Below are 20,783 nucleotides of genomic sequence, written 5' to 3'. Positions count from 1 at the left end.
AACTTGTCTTTACCAATTTCCTTCGCATTACTCAATTTCCCAAGCAAGGCTTTTGTCTCAAATATTTTATGGCTGCATCTAACGTCTCGTTAGACTGCCTACGTACCCTAAATAGGGATCAAGTCATTCGTAGTTCATATAGGTACTTTAAGCATTCACAATAATTATATAAAGGTAATATACCTAATCAATTTAAAAGTGTCGATTGAACTCTCAATAATATGCACAATAAAAAGGAAAAGATCCACTCACCTGGAGTTCACGCTATGATTCTCTAGCGCACGCATCGAGGCGTCCTGAATGATTGGTCCCTGTGACCAATTATCAAATCACATCTCAGAACTCTTATCCGTAGAATATGTAATTCACATAAAACACAACCTCAACGACATTCTAAAATAGCTTGAGACCCATTGACCACAAGTCAACCGTCGATCAAAGATCGACGGTAGGGTTTACAACCCTGTATAACCTGACCCGGAAGATCCGCACATCAGATTTCCAATCCGCAACTTCCAACGATCCACAATATATTTCTAGAATAACATATTAAAATTTCATTACGATCCAACGGTCAGATCTCCGCCAATTGCCTAAAACAAGTGGCCGTGAACATTTATTTTACTAACTTACAAATCCAATTCAGGAAGATCCGTAAGTCGGATTCCCGATCCATAAATTCCTATGATCTTTAAATATTACGTATTATAATGTATCCAATTTTGGTGACGATCCAACGGTCGGATCATCGATTCACATTTTATCAAGTAACGTATTGTAACGAATTTAGGTTCCAACGATCAACCTACGTCATTCAAATGACAAAACTGAATTCAAGACATTTGACATAGCCTAAAAATAGCATTGGCGGCCCACTGGCCACGCGCCGCCGCACGCGCCGCCGCGGGTGGCGGTCGGCCGCCCCGGCTCGCCGGAAAATCCAACTATTTCCAAAAATTCTCAAACTTCACAGAAATGAAGATCTCAGTGAGTGGAGCAACTTTCATACCTGCCACGAAGTCCAAAAATGGACGGAAGATGGTCAATTTTGCCCACGAAGCCGGCGGGTGCCTAAAACTTCCCGACGTCGATTCGTCGTCCACGGTGGTCCAACGGGGTCAAGGTTGGTTGGGTTTTGCTCCTGGGATGATGGGCTACAAAGCCCAAGTGGTGGCATCGGCCATTGCTTTGCCGATTTGCCGGAAAATCGAAAAGGGTGGCCGGAGCACCATTGATTTTCGTCAACTTTCGTGGCCTCAAACCGCCTCATACCATGGTTAATCAAGGTGGTTCTTGGGTGGGTTTTGTAGAGGGGAATGAGAGCTTCAAGATGGTGGTGGTGGCATCGAAAAACTCCACCGGAGTTGGCCGGAATCGGCCTCGGAAAATGGGCACCCGCGGTGGTGCGGGTGGACGAAACCCACTTTTTTTTTTTTTTTTTTTTTTTTTTTTTTTTGTTTCTTCCCATTTCTGATTGGGCCTTTCCCCACAAGGGGGAGTTTAATTTAAATAAACGTTAAACCTTGAATAACCAATTTCGAACGTCCGTAACTATACCGTTATAATCCGGACTCGCAAACAGCTTTCGCCGATACATTCGTACCAATAAGTACTACGAGGATATGCTAAAAGAATAAGGCCCACATCTCTCGAGTCGATGGTCAACGGAAGTCAAAGTCCTTGCCTCTAGGGCAATTTTGTAAATTCACGCTTTTTAAATAAAATAAAAACGTAAAATTTGGGACGGGTTGTCACAATCTACCCACCTTAAGAAAATTTCGTCCTCGAAATTTAAAATCATCAGTCGAATGTAGAATACTCAAAATTAAAGAGATATATGCATGTAAATACATACACGAGGAAGACATCAAGTTATGGCGACTACATAAAAGAGGATGACATTCCGTCATGATCGGAGTGTAGTGACTCTCCTTTCATGCCTCCAAATTCCTACTTTCCTTCTCTTTTACATAAACGTGTTCAAAGCGTAACGCACTTCGAAATTTAGCATGTAGTATTTTTGGGTCAAGCCTAAACAACAATTAACGAATTAAATAAGTAAATACAAATATTAACGTAGAATAATCTACTTGTTTATTTGCTTAACAATCTAACGAATAAGTTATTAATATTATGGTCTGCACCCCCACAAAACCGACAATTCACTGATGTCTTGATAAGCAAGTAACAAATCCCGAGAGTGCAATATTACCATCTTGCCCCTCAATGGAAAATACACATACCAGCCTCGATCGTACTCATTCACTACCTTCTAAGGCAACATCGTCAATAACATAAATTTTCTACATCACAATCTCAATCAAATATTTGTTCGCAATAATCTGTTGTAAATCACAAGCTGCACATACAATATTTGTATTATATTTTGAAGATACCATACTCCTAAACAGGTATGTAACCGTAGTTACCCATAATTCTAACAAAAGTATGCGTCCATTAAATATGCGCTGTGCGTAAAATCTCCATACATCAACCCCAATGATACCATAATTAACCCGAAATTGTAACCGTGGTTACAAGTGACTAGAATGGAGATAAGGATATACTGCAACCATGCTACTGGTGGGACAAACAAGATGCAACTTGTCCACAAAGGTCTGAGTAACTCATTTCAAATTAATCGTTAATCTAGGGATAGAAATGCAATAATGAACAACTTCTAATACTCAAACCTTCATAACGACTTCCAAAGGCTTGGAAGTGAAACATGTAACACAATGAAATATAAATACACCAAGATGATAATCTTGTCAGGTTTCTGGTTGCTGAATTTGTATAGAAGTCTAGGAGTAGTTTTCTCAAAAAGTCATCGTCCTGTGGACGCAATTAGAAAATTGTAGTTGCCCAAGGAAGTTTGAACTCTATATCCTCAATATCCCCACAACATTAATCAAAAGCAAGGTTCATCTAGAGTGAGGATTCATTTAAAACACATCAAAGGAAGCCTTGATTTTATCTCGTCCCTACTTCCACTTTTGATCACGTCACAAAGAGAACTTCTAAATCACATCACCCGAAGAGGTTGACTACGTCCCACTTCTAACTTAGTGGTCTTTACAAGTGTCTTGTTGTTGAAATTTCAACACCCATTTTTAGGAAACAACTATTGCCAATACTTCAATTTTTAGAGCAAGAAAAATATTGTTTTATACTCAAGTAAACAACCACCAATTGGAACATCATATAAGTGTATCATTGGTTTAGCATCACGATCAATGAATTTCACATTCTTTACATATACCACATATCTCGAACTGCGCATATAAAAAGATACTTCCTAACTCCATTCATACAAAATGATTAAAATCATTTGAACCATTTCTTGGTAGATTAAAGGTAACTCTATATCGATACTCATACTTCCCAATTAAATAAAAAAAAGGACAGGCTGGAAGTGTGCGAGAGTAAATACACAATAGTGCACTCATAGATGCCAATTTAATTCTACTATTGCCTCTGACAAAACTTAGCTTGTTCCAAAAAGTAAATGTAATAAAAAGTTCGAAGATCAATGAAGATTTGGACACATTTTCTACATAAAAGTCCCAATCAATATTCCAATAAAATTAGAAATTGTTAATTCTAGGTAATAAGTATGATGGTTCATCTTTAGCGGTTCTACCACCGAGAAACATAAGCGTTAACCTACTAAGAAAGTCTGAATCCGAATTGACTTGTCACATCAATCGACAATCACTATGCATCATCAAAATCTCCACCAAGAAGTGTCATCTAGCCTTTGAAATAAGGTGACGACTGTTGACTTTAGGTCAATGAATAAGATGGTTCGTTTCAAACGGTTCTAATCGTGAAAATAAAAGCAATACCCGTCATGTTGCCATACCAACTTAACAATGTGGTGGTATCCGTTGTAAGATTTTTGAGATATGACGCCAAAAGTATACGTCCTCAAATTTACAGTACTACTAACCAACTCTACGACACGAACTAAAAGGTCTTCACAATTTTCCTCGACACTCATAACAATCTAACAGTAAGATACCATCCCGCATTTCGATTCTAATGTCTACCTATGGAAGTGATCGAGAGGTGGTTAGTCAAAGGATTTTCGTTTACCTAGATAAGTGATAGGGTGAAAACAACAATCATGAGCTTACCGTCCTATTGCAAAGCTTATTCCTGAGCTTCCACGATCCTAATTTATTCGGCTCAAGCGAAGTAGTTCATTGATCCTAGGAGGATTTAATGATTGCTTTTCGGATTTTTACAACTCCCAGGATATGACAACTTACATTCGCAAGCCTATTCTCACCCATTTAATAAGTACAACTACGAAAGCAAAAATTTGAAATAGCGTTGATTGAAAAATCCCAATGCTAGAAAAAGACCTTGCCTAAGATCTACTTTCAAAAAGACTTCATCGACAGTCGATCTTCCTCCTAAAGATCCAACATAAACCCAAATATGCTTGAAGATATTAGTGCTAATAGGGACCGAACAATAATTATCCCTCAGATGATCTTCCGCGAAATGTTACTAAGAAATCAAGACTAACTAAGATTTCCATTCTTTAAAGAATCAATACTAACGGCGGTAGGACAATGATAGAATTATTTGGTAATATCTCTGGCGATACATGATTATCAAAACATTTACTTAGGCCATCAACTCGCCTCACTTTTACACCTTTCCTCCACAAGGAAAATCTTTGTTTTAATTCTAAGGACAACCGCCAAAATGATTTTATAAAATGTCGTGAAGACAACATAATTGTCCAAAACTTAAGAAAAGTTAGCATATTTTTCCATATTCGACGAGGTGGCATCATTTGAACATCAAACACAAAAACCAAGAGTGCTCACATCACGCGTGTGATGAACACAATACTGCCCAACATATGCTCTGATACCAAACTGACACACCCCGACCCAGGAAGTCCACTTGGACCCTGAATCGAGCTGTGCTGGCCGACACCTGGAAGGTGACGAAGCCATAAAATGTGATAGTGTATAAAAAGTGAATGAATTTGATTCCAAAAGTGTATAAATACCAGAGTGCGCTACGAGTGGGAGCGAACCCATTTTCACGCGCGATGTCAGAGCATAAGTAAAGTACAGTAATGTGAGTAAGAATCATACCCTCAAAAATATCCATCAATACTAAGATTCGCCACAGATTCTTGTCGATATAAACTCAGCAGCTAAAACCTGGAGGGCACCAAACAGAAGGTGTGAGTAAGCAATAAAACCAAGCTTCCCAAGTTACTACCTCTCTGAAAGTAATGCCCCTAAATGTAAAACCCGTATCGTTTTCCATAAAATGGTACAACATATATACATATATCCAAACCATACTAGGAAATGACCAAAACCACGGTTTGCCGTCAAATCCACCATACATTAATAAGTAGGCCAAATGAACTAAATCAAATACAAAGGGATATATCAGTCAGAGTCAGCTAAAATGACATGTACAACTTATCTGTATCTCATCAATCATGACTAGCATATAAGTCGGAATCACCTATAGTGACCTGTACGACTTATCCATATCTCATCAATTCTGGCTAGCATGTAAGTCGGAGTCACCTATAGTGACCTATACGACTTATCCATATCTCGTCAATCCTGGCTAGCATATAAGTCGGAGTCACCTATAGTGACCTATACGACTTATCCATATCTCATCAATCCTGGCTAGCATGTAAGTCGGAGTCACCTATAGTGACCTATACGACTTATCCATATCTCGTCAATCCTGGCTAGCATATAAGTCGGAGTCACCTATAGTGACCTATACGACTTATCCATATCTCATCAATCCTGGCTAGCCAATAGCTCAATAAGTATACCTGCACACGAGTCGGAACCACCTAAGGTGGTCTGTACGACAGGACTGGGTGTAAATAAATACGCTCAAGTGCTACGATCACGTGAAGACTGGGCGAATAATCGCGGGTCACCTACGAGTCGGAACCACCTAAGGTGGTCTGTACGACAGGACTGTGCACCTACCTTGGATCCAAGGTGAGCATAAGGTGCGGGAGGTGAACATCACGTGAAGGACTGTGCCCTGGCCACGGGCGGGAGCACTAACACCGAGGTGCAGGTTTATGAGCTCTCAATGCATCTCAATATAACATGTGCAACTCATGACAACCAGTACAACCGTATCGAAGTTGCCTAACTCATAACTGTAGTCATGCTATAACGCAATCGATTCAACTAGTACCATAAACTCACCTGAACTTACCTGGGTGTCCTGAGTTCACATTTGCACTTGAAAGCATTCCCAATAATTATATGCAAGTAATATACATTTAGATATATCATGATGCAATCTACTACAAAACCATGCCGTAGCATTTTCAATTATAAACAATATAGGGTGAAGTGTACAATCAATAACGCCCTACTCCCAAACTACTTATTTTCAAGGATAATTATTCATGACAACCCAATCAAATCTAATTTAACTAACTAATTCACAATAACTAAAACTTGTCTTTACCAATTTCCTTCGCATTACTCAATTTCCCAAGCAAGGCTTTTGTCTCAAATATTTTATGGCTGCATCTAACGTCTCGTTAGACTGCCTACGTACCCTAAATAGGGATCAAGTCATTCGTAGTTCATATAGGTACTTTAAGCATTCACAATAATTATATAAAGGTAATATACCTAATCAATTTAAAAGTGTCGATTGAACTCTCAATAATATGCACAATAAAAAGGAAAAGATCCACTCACCTGGAGTTCACGCTATGATTCTCTAGCGCACGCATCGAGGCGTCCTGAATGATTGGTCCCTGTGACCAATTATCAAATCACATCTCAGAACTCTTATCCGTAGAATATGTAATTCACATAAAACACAACCTCAACGACATTCTAAAATAGCTTGAGACCCATTGACCACAAGTCAACCGTCGATCAAAGATCGACGGTAGGGTTTACAACCCTGTATAACCTGACCCGGAAGATCCGCACATCAGATTTCCAATCCGCAACTTCCAACGATCCACAATATATTTCTAGAATAACATATTAAAATTTCATTACGATCCAACGGTCAGATCTCCGCCAATTGCCTAAAACAAGTGGCCGTGAACATTTATTTTACTAACTTACAAATCCAATTCAGGAAGATCCGTAAGTCGGATTCCCGATCCGTAAATTCCTATGATCTTTAAATATTACGTATTATAATGTATCCAATTTTGGTGACGATCCAACGGTCGGATCATCGATTCACATTTTATCAAGTAACGTATTGTAACGAATTTAGGTTCCAACGATCAACCTACGTCATTCAAATGACAAAACTGAATTCAAGACATTTGACATAGCCTAAAAATAGCATTGGCGGCCCACTGGCCACGCGCCGCCGCACGCGCCGCCGCGGGTGGCGGTCGGCCGCCCCGGCTTGCCGGAAAATCCAACTATTTCCAAAAATTCTCAAACTTCACAGAAATGAAGATCTCAGTGAGTGGAGCAACTTTCATACCTGCCACGAAGTCCAAAAATGGACGGAAGATGGTCAATTTTGCCCACGAAGCCGGCGGGTGCCTAAAACTTCCCGACGTCGATTCGTCGTCCACGGTGGTCCAACGGGGTCAAGGTTGGTTGGGTTTTGCTCCTGGGATGATGGGCTACAAAGCCCAAGTGGTGGCATCGGCCATTGCTTTGCCGATTTGCCGGAAAATCGAAAAGGGTGGCCGGAGCACCATTGATTTTCGTCAACTTTCGTGGCCTCAAACCGCCTCATACCATGGTTAATCAAGGTGGTTCTTGGGTGGGTTTTGTAGAGGGGAATGAGAGCTTCAAGATGGTGGTGGTGGCATCGAAAAACTCCACCGGAGTTGGCCGGAATCGGCCTCGGAAAATGGGCACCCGCGGTGGTGCGGGTGGACGAAACCCACTTTTTTTTTTTTTTTTTTTTTTTTTTTTTGTTTCTTCCCATTTCTGATTGGGCCTTTCCCCACAAGGGGGAGTTTAATTTAAATAAACGTTAAACCTTGAATAACCAATTTCGAACGTCCGTAACTATACCGTTATAATCCGGACTCGCAAACAGCTTTCGCCGATACATTCGTACCAATAAGTACTACGATGATATGCTAAAAGAATAAGGCCCACATCTCTCGAGTCGATGGTCAACGGAAGTCAAAGTCCTTGCCTCTAGGGCAATTTTGTAAATTCACGCTTTTTAAATAAAATAAAAACGTAAAATTTGGGACGGGTTGTCACACTACGGGCCACACAAATTGTCCATCACCATTCTCTATACCCATGCCAGCTTCATCGATACCCCTAACATTCCTGCCTAAGTGCCGCATATCACAATATCTGCATCAGAAAGAAAAGTTATTATTAGTTTATTTTCTATGGTGTTTTAAATATAGACATATGAAAGCATGTATTTTATGCTCATGCAAAACAATCATAGGGATATGGATATCAAGAAAGTATATGAATAAACAAGTATAAACTTCACCAAATTATTCAATTGGGATTTTATTTTTTAAAGATAAATTCACATACAAGTATATGGAAGATTCACAAACAAGTATAGACATTGATATAAAGATAAATTCACATTTTGAATTGAATTTGTGAGGATAATTTAGGTATAAAATTGACGTAAAAAGGAGATATATAGGTTCAAATAAAAATTTTCAAAAAAAAAAAAACACGAATCCATTGTTTCCTTCGAGTCCTCCATTCCCCCACCAGTGACTACTTTTCTACCTCCGGCGAGGTCCATGTCATCATGGGTCCCATGTTCGCCGGCAAAACCACCGCCCTATTCCGCCGGATCAAGTTGGAGGGCAACAGCGGCAGGTAAATTTTAAATTTTTGGTTAAACCCAAGTTTGATTTGTGAAGATTTTGGGTAGAGATTGAAGCTTTGTGTAAGGTCGTGTTAAATCGGTACTAAATTTCCCTTAAATTTAATACTTTATATATTTATTTATTATTAATTTTTTATGTGAAGTTTCCGTGCTGGGCGCTGTCTGATCTGTCGTCGTTTCGGCAGAACTTTGGAGGAGATGCTTATGACAAGGTAATTTTGGAGCTGGGTAAGTGTTTAATCCTTTTTTTTTTTTTTTTTTTTTTTTGAAATAATTATTTGGGCTATTGTTTTACTTTAGTATGTTTTAGTATTGGATCTTGGACCTTTGAGTTCTGTAAAACAATTAGATGAAGGTCTGTCGTTTGCAGAAATGGATATTAGGGGGAGAGAGAAACGGGAGAGCGGGGGTGGAAGAGAAAAATGGCTGGGCTCTTTTGCACTAATTTATTTTATTTTAATTTTAATTTATTTGAGGTTTTGTGGTAAGGGAGGTTGTGGTCTGGTAACATGGCTTAAATAAAAGCAGAAACCATGATGTCTATGAACTGGACAAAGTTTTGTCCAACTCTTTGCTCTTTGTTCCAGTTCTTCTGCAAAGGGTGTGTCGGGCTTTTACACATAGAGTGGCAAATGCTTTCTCTTTGTTATCTGTTTTAAAGTACCAAGACTAACAACTATTTTTTGTTTTGTCTAAAATAAAGGACCAAAAACATAATGTTGCTCTTTTTTTTCTTTTCTGTATCTTTTACAAGCCATAACGTTAATGAAAACGTAATGTTGAGCGAAGAAGAACTCAGCAGATCGTATGTCACTCCTCCCCAACATTTTCTATATGTTTTCTTCAATTATTTGTTTTTGGGTTTGTTTCTTTCCCGAGAATAAGAAGCAAGAAACAGGAAAAATATAATATTGGACAGTTAATTATTTATCGAAATAATAGAAATTGCTTTTGGGTTTTTGCGGGTTCTGTTTTTTTTTTCTTTGTTGTTTTGTATTTCTAATTTATCGTTTGCTGCTGGACAATGGTGATTGTATGTTTTAGTTTGGATGTTTTTCTGATTTTGGGTTGGTCAATTTTTTTTGGGCTGCTTGAGAAAATGTGATCCCATGTTTTGATTGAGTGAAATAATTAAGAGAAAGAAAAAAAAGAGTGGAGAATTAAGAGCGATGATGGAAAAAAAAGATAGATGTGGAAGAAAGGGGGGACTTGAAATCGAGGAAAGTGAAGAGAAAAAAAAATGTGGGTTAAGTGAGCAGCCAAAAGAGAAAAAATGAGGAAAAAAAAGGCTTAATGTGGGGAGTAGGCGAAAGAGAAAAGCAAGAGAAGGGAGACAGAACAGGAACAAGGTGTGGTTTTCTTGTTGGTTTTATCCAAATTTTTTATTTGGAATTTGATTTGAAGCCTGTCTTATTAGTTTAGTCTAATTTAGTGTTGGTTTGTCTAGGTTTGTAGCTAGTTTAATGTTAATGTTGATCTAGGCGTTTTAATTTGTTGTGAACTCATATGGGTCGTTTTTTAATTGTTATTTTACAGTTGCTAGGAATGACTTTGGCTTTTATATTGGTTTGGTTTTTTTTTTTAATTTTATTTGAAGATTTAGTGTCATTATACACCTTTGCACCACTGTTTGTTCTGTTTTTCTCGGTTTCTGTATATAGTTTTGGTAGAATTGGACTGTTCTTTTTAACTTAATTAAAGTGTTTGAGACTTAATTGAATGAAAGTTTAGTTTGGTTTGATCATGATGAGGTGTTTGATGTTGGGTGTATGATCCTTAGGTCCAATGGAAATGTGTAATTCCCATCTTCCAGTGAAGCTTTTAGGACAAATTGTGGTTCATAAAGATCATTCACTGTATACAAGCATTATGATTTCTGGGATTTGATATTTCATTTAGTTTTGTTATGTTTGGAATATAAGTTTTTCAAATGGTTTGGTTCTTCTTGGGCCGTGCTATGCAAGAAGGTTATTGAAAGAATTTTTACTAAGGGTTCATCGAAGAGCTCTGTGTGTTTACCGTAAGGTACGGTGTTCATCGATCTCAACTTTTAATTTGTTTCTCAATTTTTTATAGTTTTGGATTTGTAAAAACTCTGGATTGAATCGGGTACTGGCATGGTCCCTTACAGGAGAAAAAAGCTTCATTTTTTTTTTCTTAAAATTATTGTTTTTGTTAATTTTTTCAGAGGAACTCAGGTGGTAGCTATATTACTAATTAGCTACAGAAGTTATATATTCTTATGAGTACGCTATGGATGCTGGTTTGCTGTGTCACTTTTTGAGATGAAATTACTATAAATACACAGGAAAAATTGGATTACTAAACCCTTATTTGGTTCTGTTTGATTGATTGTCTATTTAGGGTGTATTTTTGTTTTGCTTATTGGGTTCAGATTCATTTGGGTTTATATGTGATTTCCAGTCGATTATTTTTTTATTAGTTGCAGATCATATTTACTGTGGAAGTTTGAATCTTTGTGGTTGTTTCAGTGTAGTTCTTGGGTACACACACATTTATCCAATAAATAAGTTCATGACATTGTTATTAGGGGATGGACAGAAGTCCCAGGCAACAATCTCTCTGTAATCATCGCCGGGAAAATATCATGGTCATTTTGAGCTCGGATTCAGCCAGCATGTGGTAAGCGTTTCTTTTCCGATTACTTTCATTTGTTTATTTGTGAATCAATAACCTTTTTTGGAATGATGAATGTCACAATTGCTGGTAAATTGATAATTTGTTCAGAGCTTGAACTGTAGATCTGTGCAATTCTCGAGGACCTGCATCAGGTCCTCTCCCTGATCGTCCTAATGATTACAACACATATTACTCAATGAATCAAGAAAGATCCATAAGGTTGTAGTTGATTATGTTTCTTTTCGGTTTACTAACAAACACTCATTCAGTTACTCTCTAAATTTTGATGGCAATGGTGATAACCTTCATACGTACAGAAATTGCTTACCCTATTATCAGTGTTGTCAGTTATTAACATCGGACAAAAAAAATTCTTTTTTCATAAGCGTTTGTTTTATATTAGAGTTGCAATAATCTTTCCATACATGTTGTCATACCCCCATGAGCTTGCCAAAGGTACTGAGTGGTTGCTGATTTCAGGTTCACGTAGAAATGTGACTAGTGGGTCAAGTTCCATAAGGAGGTGGAAGCAGAAGAAGAATTGGCGTCACCCTTCAGTTTTTCAACCAAAAGGGGGTAACCTTTATAAATGATTTATACAAGCTTCTCTGTTTTGTATCTCTGAAATTTGAGTTCTTTGACTATAACTGTGAATAGTGATTGGTAAATATTTCGCATTTTTTTTTCTATGGGCCATTTGTGTTCTATTTGGGTTGTATTTTGAGTCATGTAATTCAAATTGCAAACAAAAGGCTAAAGAAGACAAATCCAGTACAGGCTCTCATGGAAAAGTTGAAATTGAAACTACACTATGGAATGTTAAATATTTAGTCTAAATCTGAAGACCGAAAATAAAATAACTATTGAGTAGAGTTAAATTTTTAGCCTCAAATATCGTTAGGTGGACACAAAATTTTGACCCCAACATCCAATTTAATTAATTCAATTTTGATAAGTGAGTTCAAGAGTTTTTCTATGACTGTATTATTGTATTTGATAAATGAATGACAAATTGGAAATAGTTTCTTACTTATGTTTTTCTTAGGTGTGTACTAAATTGGATGTTGGTTTGGTTATTTCCGAACTTTTCACATGACTTTCATTGCTCAATAGAGAATATGAAAACCCTAACCTTAATTTTGTAAATTGATTTGGGTACCTGCAAATGAGAAAAGGGTAAAGTTTCTTATCCCTTTAGTGTTTGATCCTGAAATTAATTTATCCGTGCGTCCTGGATCTCTGTACATTTTGGGTAAATTTCAACGACTTTCTCTTTTCGAATGCCTTTTTATTTTCTATTTTTGTCTTTGAGCTTCTGCTTTTTGGGCATTTAGGGTTGTATTTTCTATTTCCCAGTCAACTGGAAATATTGAGGGGGAGAAAGAAAAATTGCTCTTCAATAACTATGCTTCAATATTTCTCAGGGTCTGGTATTTGATTAATTAGAAATGACAGCTTTACTTGATTGATGTTTTTTTTCTTCTTTTTTTCTTTTATCAATTTAAGGTACTATGAATTGGGACCCGACAATCCACCATATGCTGCCAAGTTCTACGATTTTTGTGGGGCTGAGGATCCTGAGGCATCCAGCTGCACTACCAGTTTCCATGTTTCGTATAATGCTTATTGATCCATGTAATATCTCTCTTTTAAGTTTCATCATTTCATTCAGTCTTGCTCTTGCACTCTAACCAAGGTTCTGTATTTCCAATAATCTCATCTCTTTTATATAAACATGAAGTTGATGCGTAATTGGGTTTTTTTTTTTTTTTTTTTTTTTTTCTTCGTAAGGTCTGTGTTTATTTTCATTACTCTATTAATGTTTTCTGCTGTTGTTTATATAATTCTAAGAGGAGAGAGATTAATGGCATGAGGGTAAAAAAAACAAGGGAAGGAGGGAAGGATGAGGAGTGCACCTGTTGGCCTGTTTTGGCCTGAGTTCTTTTTTCAATTGGTTTGAGATTTTGTTTATGTTTGGGGTTCTTTTGCCCTAATTAATAATGTTTTGAATTCATATAGAATTTTGTTTATGTTTGGGGTTGTCATGTTGGAGTATTTAATTTGGTATTTGGTAGTTTACGTTACAGTTGTTGTTGGTTTTCTTAAAGGATAAATCCAAGCGATAATGCCTTTCTGATATATGTGCAAATGTAAACACTTTGTAGATTTTCAGTTTTTAAACAATGAGAAAATGTAACTGTTCAGACTCCAGAGTGCTTTGCCATTAAGGTAAATGATTTTCGTTTTTTGCTTTCTGCCTTTTGTGGTTAAGAAAGTTTAGTAGTTTGTTTATTCACTTATTAATTAATTGGTGAGATGAAGAAACATTTCACAGCTGGTTACTAAAACACTAACAGAATCTGACACAAGAGCTTTCGTTTCTTTTTCTTTGCTTGCATTAATTTTGTATTGTTTTTTTTCAGAAATTTTTGTGCATATTTTTGGGAATTTTTATTTGGTTAGAGAAAGGGGAAGAATATAAGGAGAGGAGAATTATATCCTTCTAGTTTCTAGAAGTTTTAATGCGTTTCTAGTCCTGCATTTTCGTAACGTCCGTACAAGTTGTCATTTAGATCTCTTGGTTTCTGGCTACTTCAGTTTTTCAGCATTGAATTGTAGGATTAAAGCTTTTGATTGAGTTCTTATTTAATTCCAGATCAGAATGGGTGCAATCTGAGCACTGCTAAAACTGCAAAGTTCTCCGAAATTTGTGAGAATGGCTGTGTCAGATATGGTTTATCGTCCATGCAAGGATGGTGTACCACAATGGAGGATGTTATGAATGCATCAAACTTTTCTCTTCCTATTAGAAGTTTTCAGAACATAAAATTCTTTTGTGTCTATTCTCAGAAGTTTCTACTGTTGTATCCTTTTCCGTCTTTATTTAGCATGCTATAGTTTGGATTCAACTGAATATGATTTTACTTGACATGTTCAATTGACTGCATAGATCTAATTCCATTGGCGGGTTATTATTTGTCCTTAGTCTGAATGCATCAGTAAACATTGTTTGTTTCACCACCAAGTACGATTATTGAAAACATGTATAATAGAGAATTTGTTTACTTTTTGATGGACATAGTAGAGAATTCGTAAACATGCGAATAGAAAATACTCTTGATAAGCACTAGAGAATGATGTTATTCATGCAGTTACGTCTGAAACAGTTGGTTCCCGTCGCAACGCGCGGGTTTATTATCTAGTAACAACTGTACTACAAGAAAAAGGCTCTTTTGCGACACTCTATTTGCAACAGAGCACACAGCCCTCGTAAATTCTCAATAATACAGCACGCAAGTGTTTGCGAGAAAACTTTTGCAACTCTGCTTTAAGTAATGTCGCAAATGATGTTGTGACGTTATCAATGTTTTTTGGTAAACTTGGCGCCTTCTTCTCAGATCTTCAATCAGGCTGGCCCCAAATCAAATCCTCTCCCTCACTCTGAGTCGCAGTCGAGTACCTCAAAGAAATCGACGAGGCTCGCTGTGATCTTCGCGCTCTCATTTACAGCTGTAGCTACACTCCGATTATGCTCCGTTTGGTATATGCTCTCTCTCTTTCTCTATTTGTTTAACGAGAAAATTTTCGATGAATGAAAAATCCTATTCCTTTTCTTGCGTTTTCTCGGCCAAACAGAACTATTGCATAGTGTTTCATACTTACAGAATGGCCTTTGATTTCTTTTTGTAAATGAAAGTGTTTGCATGCCATTGTTCGTATAGATTTTGGTAGAGTTTTGATTGATTGTTTTTGGAGGTGTGAACGATGCCGGGACCTACGATGCCAAGACGAAGACGGGTGGGCCGAATGGGTCGATTCGGAACACGGAAGAGTAATCTCCTGGTTCCAACAATGGCTTCAAGAAGGCCTATTCATTTTACGGTATGTTCGTTTCTTTGGTTTTGTATCGTCAAATCTTTATTCAATTTAACCCATTTTTTTACAAATAGTGCTACACTTACTATTGTACTATCATTGATACTATTTCTCTAATAGAGGTAGCACTCATCAATGCATGTGGATTCCATCTGTATAAGAGAGACGGTATAAATAGATTGTAAGAAGAATAACATTTTTGTTTTCTGGCTAATGTACAGATTATTTGTTTTTTAATTCTCTTGTTTTTTTCTTGCACCCTATTTTCTATCTAATTTTCAGCATTGGTTTGAACCAATCGCTTCTATTATATGCTGTTATTGGGTTTGAGATTGACCCTTGAGCTATTGGAGATTTATGATTTGCTTTGCCTCTGTAATTTTCGTAAACCCAAAAGTGATACTTGTAAAGCTGTGTAAGAGAAACAGCTGAATGCAAGCGGAAATACGACTTTGAGAGAATTCTCCTCTGTGCCATGGGGATTTGAAACTCCATTTTGACACTAGAAAACAGAAAAGGAAAAACAAATCCAAAAGAGAGATATTGAAGTAAGCTCAGTGTAATTTTCTGGATAAACAGCTTTTAATCATCTAATATCTTCATAAGCTTTGTCTTCAATATGCAGTTCTCGGCGTTGGCTGCGAGCTCCTTATGCAAATGGTTCCATGGCATTGCTATAAGCTACTCCATGTTAAAACTCAACCCACCTGTCCCCATCTCCTAGATTTCTTAATCTACTTAGAATGCTGAAGATTTATGACAAGTTTTCATGCTTGCATGTGTATCATTTTCAGTAAAATTCTTTGGGAAATGTTGATAGAAATTGAATTTCTTGTCGTTTTTTATCTTCTGATAATAGCTGCGCCACATTGGAGGGAACGGGGCTGTCTGACAAGGACCTCTGCAGTTTGATAACTCATGCTTTGTGTAAGAATTGAAAAAATGGTGAGAATTAATCGTTTTATGTCCTTCGGATTTTCATCTCATCTTGTTCTTCTTGCGTTCTCTTAGCAGTCTCTGTACATTTAGTAGTGTGATTAATACACTCAAATGAGATGACGGTGATGCTTTTAAGTTTTGACGATATTTATATATAAAACAAAAATTCATGTATTTCTAGTTATATCTATTTTATTCTTGTTGAAATGATGAAACTATGTTTTAAAAAAAAAAAAAAAAAAATTCATACATTATTGATGGTTCCAAAACTTCACTTGTAGGTTTAAGATAAAGACTACATGATGTCATTCAGTGGCCGATCTAGGAAAAATTATTTGGAGGGTCACGAGTAAAAGTTCACAAATATCTTTTAGACATATAATAACTTTAAAAATTAAACCATAGTTTCATCGGACATAATTTATGGAACAAATACCAATACAAGTTATAATTGTTCACGATGCATTTTTATTTTCACACTTGACATCTATTATTATCGATATTTTAGATTACGTTGATATGTTATCGCAATTTGCCACCGGTCATGTCACGTCGTGTATAGTTGTTAAAACATTTAATGGATATAAGGTTGATAGATTAACAAGGCGACGTCAACTTAGAAGAGATGTCATCTTATTTATGGAGGGAAAAACTAAACATATGGTTGTTGAGAGATTGCTACCATCCTTCATAGTCTTGATTACTCAGGAACATGGAAAAATGAACATTCATGATTAATTGAGGAATATTAATTTTGCTTACCAATCTAATGGATTTAAAGTTGACACAATATGAAATTAAAAGCATAATTCGTAGAAGAACAAAAGTTTTTGAAATCCATCAGTTCGATAGAAATCCCAAACGATATTTGTGCCCTTCCCATAACATTCTTGTATTGTCCTTGAGTATTACGGTCTAATGATATTCCTCTTTACTTGCAAGTGAGAGATCTTAGGTTTGATTTTCGTCAAAGGTGAATTTGAACCATATTATTGCTAGCTTATTGTGAGACGAAATTCACTCCCTTTTTCTTAGTATAGATAATATCGTTTGTTTAAAAAAAAAAAATTGATACAAGAAGCCATCCAAGTGTTAATATATATAGAAATTGATCAATATAATACAAAGACTTTGTGTAGAAGCAAGAACCATGAGCTAATTAATTAACAAAGGTTCTTTTCTGGTGAAATTAATAAGGCGACATCACCTTAGAAGAGATGTCATCTTGTTTTTTTTTTTTCTTTCCTTTTTTTCGGAGACGAGATGTCATCTTTTTATGGAGGGAAAAACCAAACTTATTATTATTATTATTATTATTATTAAAGTGGGACAACTAGTGGTGACAACTAATGGTAAGCCACGGTTATCCACCCCTTCTAGGGGCCTAAAAGACTTACAGAGGCATTTCAGCTTTCTCATGGCCACAGTCAAGCAGACTCACTAGCTTAGAGCCTCGAACTCGGGACCTCCCTGTTTTTTATTTTTTAAGAGCCGAAATGCGCGCCCTTACCACTTGGCTACTTGATGTGGTTGATTAATTTTGATTATTCAATAAACCAAATTCAATAAAAAATAGTGTTATGGAACCAAACTAGTTTAATATATTTTTTTTGAACTTTTATCTTGGGACCCCCCGATCTTGAAATCCTGGATCCGCCACTTCCTCTAGTACATCCTTTATACTGCTACAAGTTTGCTACTCGATTCATTTGCTTTCCACTTTCAGTACAACAACCTAAATCGATTTACTAAACAACAAAAGAAAACTGGTCTTTCAAGTTGAATACATCTATCACATTATGAAGGAATATTACTATTTGACTCACCACGGCTATCAGGACTAATTTTATTCTTCACTAGTCTAGACTATTATACATAAAACTAATGAACAATAATTAATGATTGAATTGAAAATTACCATTTTTGTTTACTTGTCTATCTAATGAATATAAAACCAAATTACCCAATAGTACATACTGATGAAGACTTATCCAACCATAATTTTTCTTCAATAAAAAAGACGATTACGGTGCATTTGCCAATAAAACTATAACGACGTCATTAAGTATAAAAAAGTCTTGAAAAACCGGATATTATATTGTGGATTATGAGATAACTCCTCTTACATCCCACAACCATAGAATGTAGTCATGAAAGTAAATGAAAAAATTAATGGGGAAAAGCTATAGTCTCCATAAGTGTAATTTTCCTTTGACAAAAAGTAATATAAAGCGTTCCAAAAAAAAAAAAAAGTAATATAAAGTTTAGTCGTGCCAACAATAATAATAAAAGTGCAACCTTTTTCCGAGGACCATACAAGTACAAGTCTGCTTCCCATGTCATCGTTTGTTTGTACCTTTATCTGTCCTCGAAATTTCCTTTCAACAAAAAAAGTTAACCCACTTCGGAAAAGTATACACCACAAAATCGTTTCTAGGTCCTTCAACCGCAAAATGGCTAACTTGCCGCCCACCAACCCAAAATGTGACCCGCACTATGTCCACACTATGCGATCCGAATGTACGTGTATTAAAGAATTGTCACTAGCATTATGCTTCGGTCAAAACGTTGTTTTATTTGTAAGTGAGATTTTAGTTTAGTTTTTGTAAATAACAATTTGAATTTTAGTTATAAAAGATTATTTTGTAGCTTAGCGGAATTTTTATGTTTAATAACGTTTTATTATATGTATACAATCAAACATGGGCATAATGCACATATTTCTCCTTTTACGAATGACATATTTCCATATAATCGAAACAATTCAATTTCGCGATCTTCATTTAAAGACCATACCTACAAAAATAATCATTCGAATCAAAGTTCTTTTAATCATCCAAATGTTCAAAAATGAATAATTCATCATAAACATGTTATTTGGTACTCATATAATCGATTTGTTTAATGCATTTAGATGCATAAACAATCTAAGACTTGAATAATTTGTTGCCATTTTGCATGCATCAATTCTTATGTCGGGAAGTTTCCATGCCACTCGTTTATTTCCAATTCTATGTAATAATGAACAAAATTAAACAAGGAGCGGTCAGTTAAAACCTTGGAACAAAGTTAAACAAGGAGCAGTCATCAAATCCAGGTGAAAAAAATTCAAGATGTTTTTAAATTGAGTCCAATTCTAACATATTTATATCGCTACTCAGTACCACGGTCTAATATTGATATTTTTCTTCACTTATAAGTGAGAGGTCTTATGTTCAATACTCACTATAGGTGAATTTGAACAACATTATTGCTAGCCTATTGTGAGGCTTAACCCACTCCCGCACCCTTTAGTGTAGATAATATCACTTGTTAAAAAAACAATTGTAACATACCTATATCATTAGAAGACTACAAAACTTTTCCAAGCGAAACATATTTAAGATGAATTAATTCTGAAGTGGTAGATTATAAAAAAAAATCTATAAATATAGGTAGCTAAAAACGATATATCCGTGATATAGGTAGATTATTGACAAAAGAAATATATGATATAACAATATTAAACAAGTAAAGACGGTATGTAGTATGGTTGAAGGGATTTTTTGTACCGTAAATATTGGATTTCATTCAAACATCATTCAAAATCATAAACATCAACATCCATGTTACAAAGAAGCCGCCTACGAAGCCAAATTTAAATTTCCCTCTAGTCATGGACGGATCCATATAGTGGCTAGGGCAAGTCTTCCTACCTGTTCTTAGAAACGTGGATTTGAATTTCCCTCTAGTCATGGACGGATCCATATAGAGACCCGGGAGGTCCCGGGACTCTCTGGAAGTCCGAAGAAACACTTGTGATCGACCTTCGGGACCCTTCAACAATTTGGGCAGGTGCAGCGGAGAGGCTTGTTGCCTCTATGGATGTGCATGCAACAATGCTTACAAAGAAGAAGAAGAGGTTTCTAATTTTTGTTTTAATCCTCCAAATCATCGTAACTTCCCAATTTTGAACTTAAGTTATCCCATCCCCCAGCACCATTTGCTGTTCCACCACCTCTAGCTGCCTAATTTTATTTCTTCCAAATTCATTTAAGTTTTTTAATCCTAAACTCTAGTCTCAACTCCCAATTGTAATATATATGTTACATTAACAAATTTCATCTTTGTAAAGTCATTAATATCGTGTTATGTTGCTGAGGAGAATTTGTTGGTTTTATTACCTTTGAGATTAATCTTGATTATTATTATTATTATTATTATTATTATTATTATTATTATTTTAAAGTGGGACAACCAGTGGTAAGCCACGGTTATCCACCCCTTCTAGGGGCCTAGAAGACTCACAAAGACATTTCAGCTTTCTCATGGCCACAGTCAAGCAGACTCACTAGCTTGGAGCCTCGAACCCGGAACCTCCCTGTTTTTGTATTTTAAGAGCCGAAATCCGCACCCTTACCACTTGGTTACTTGATGTGGTTGATTAATTTTGATTATTCAATAAACCAAATTCAATAAAAAAAATAGTGCTATGCAACCAAACTAGTCTAATA

At 36.3% G+C, this 20,783-nt stretch overlaps 1 protein-coding gene across 9 annotated transcripts; it reads left to right on the top strand.

The window, feature by feature from the left end:
* Positions 1-8,309: 8,309 nt before the first annotated feature.
* LOC103932276 lies at positions 8,310-16,464 on the top strand. Of its 9 annotated transcripts, XM_048572491.1 has the most exons (10): positions 8,310-8,825; positions 8,979-9,063; positions 11,387-11,478; positions 11,584-11,694; positions 11,956-12,051; positions 12,982-13,110; positions 14,132-14,253; positions 14,874-15,016; positions 15,232-15,357; positions 16,211-16,464. In XM_048572491.1, the coding sequence occupies exons 6-10, from the start codon at positions 12,987-12,989 to the stop codon at positions 16,287-16,289; spliced, it is 594 nt and encodes a 197-aa protein (XP_048428448.1). In that variant the 5' UTR covers positions 8,310-8,825; positions 8,979-9,063; positions 11,387-11,478; positions 11,584-11,694; positions 11,956-12,051; positions 12,982-12,986; the 3' UTR covers positions 16,290-16,464. The 9 variants fall into 9 exon arrangements, 8 of the variants coding, with proteins under 8 accessions (XP_048428448.1, XP_048428447.1, XP_048428450.1 ...); XM_048572490.1 differs by lacking the exon at positions 11,584-11,694 and having other exon boundaries at positions 8,318-8,825; XM_048572493.1 differs by having other exon boundaries at positions 8,322-8,825; positions 8,979-9,047; positions 11,956-13,110.
* The last annotated feature ends 4,319 nt before the right edge of the window (positions 16,465-20,783 follow it).

The sequence above is a fragment of a genome, unplaced genomic scaffold (assembly GCF_019419815.1).
Source record: "Pyrus x bretschneideri cultivar Hongxiangsu unplaced genomic scaffold, Pyrus_bretschneideri_v1 Contig61, whole genome shotgun sequence".
Classification (NCBI taxonomy): Eukaryota; Viridiplantae; Streptophyta; class Magnoliopsida; order Rosales; family Rosaceae; genus Pyrus; species Pyrus x bretschneideri.
Note: the sequence above shows the minus strand (reverse complement) of the source record. Positions and strands in the feature narration are given on the sequence as shown.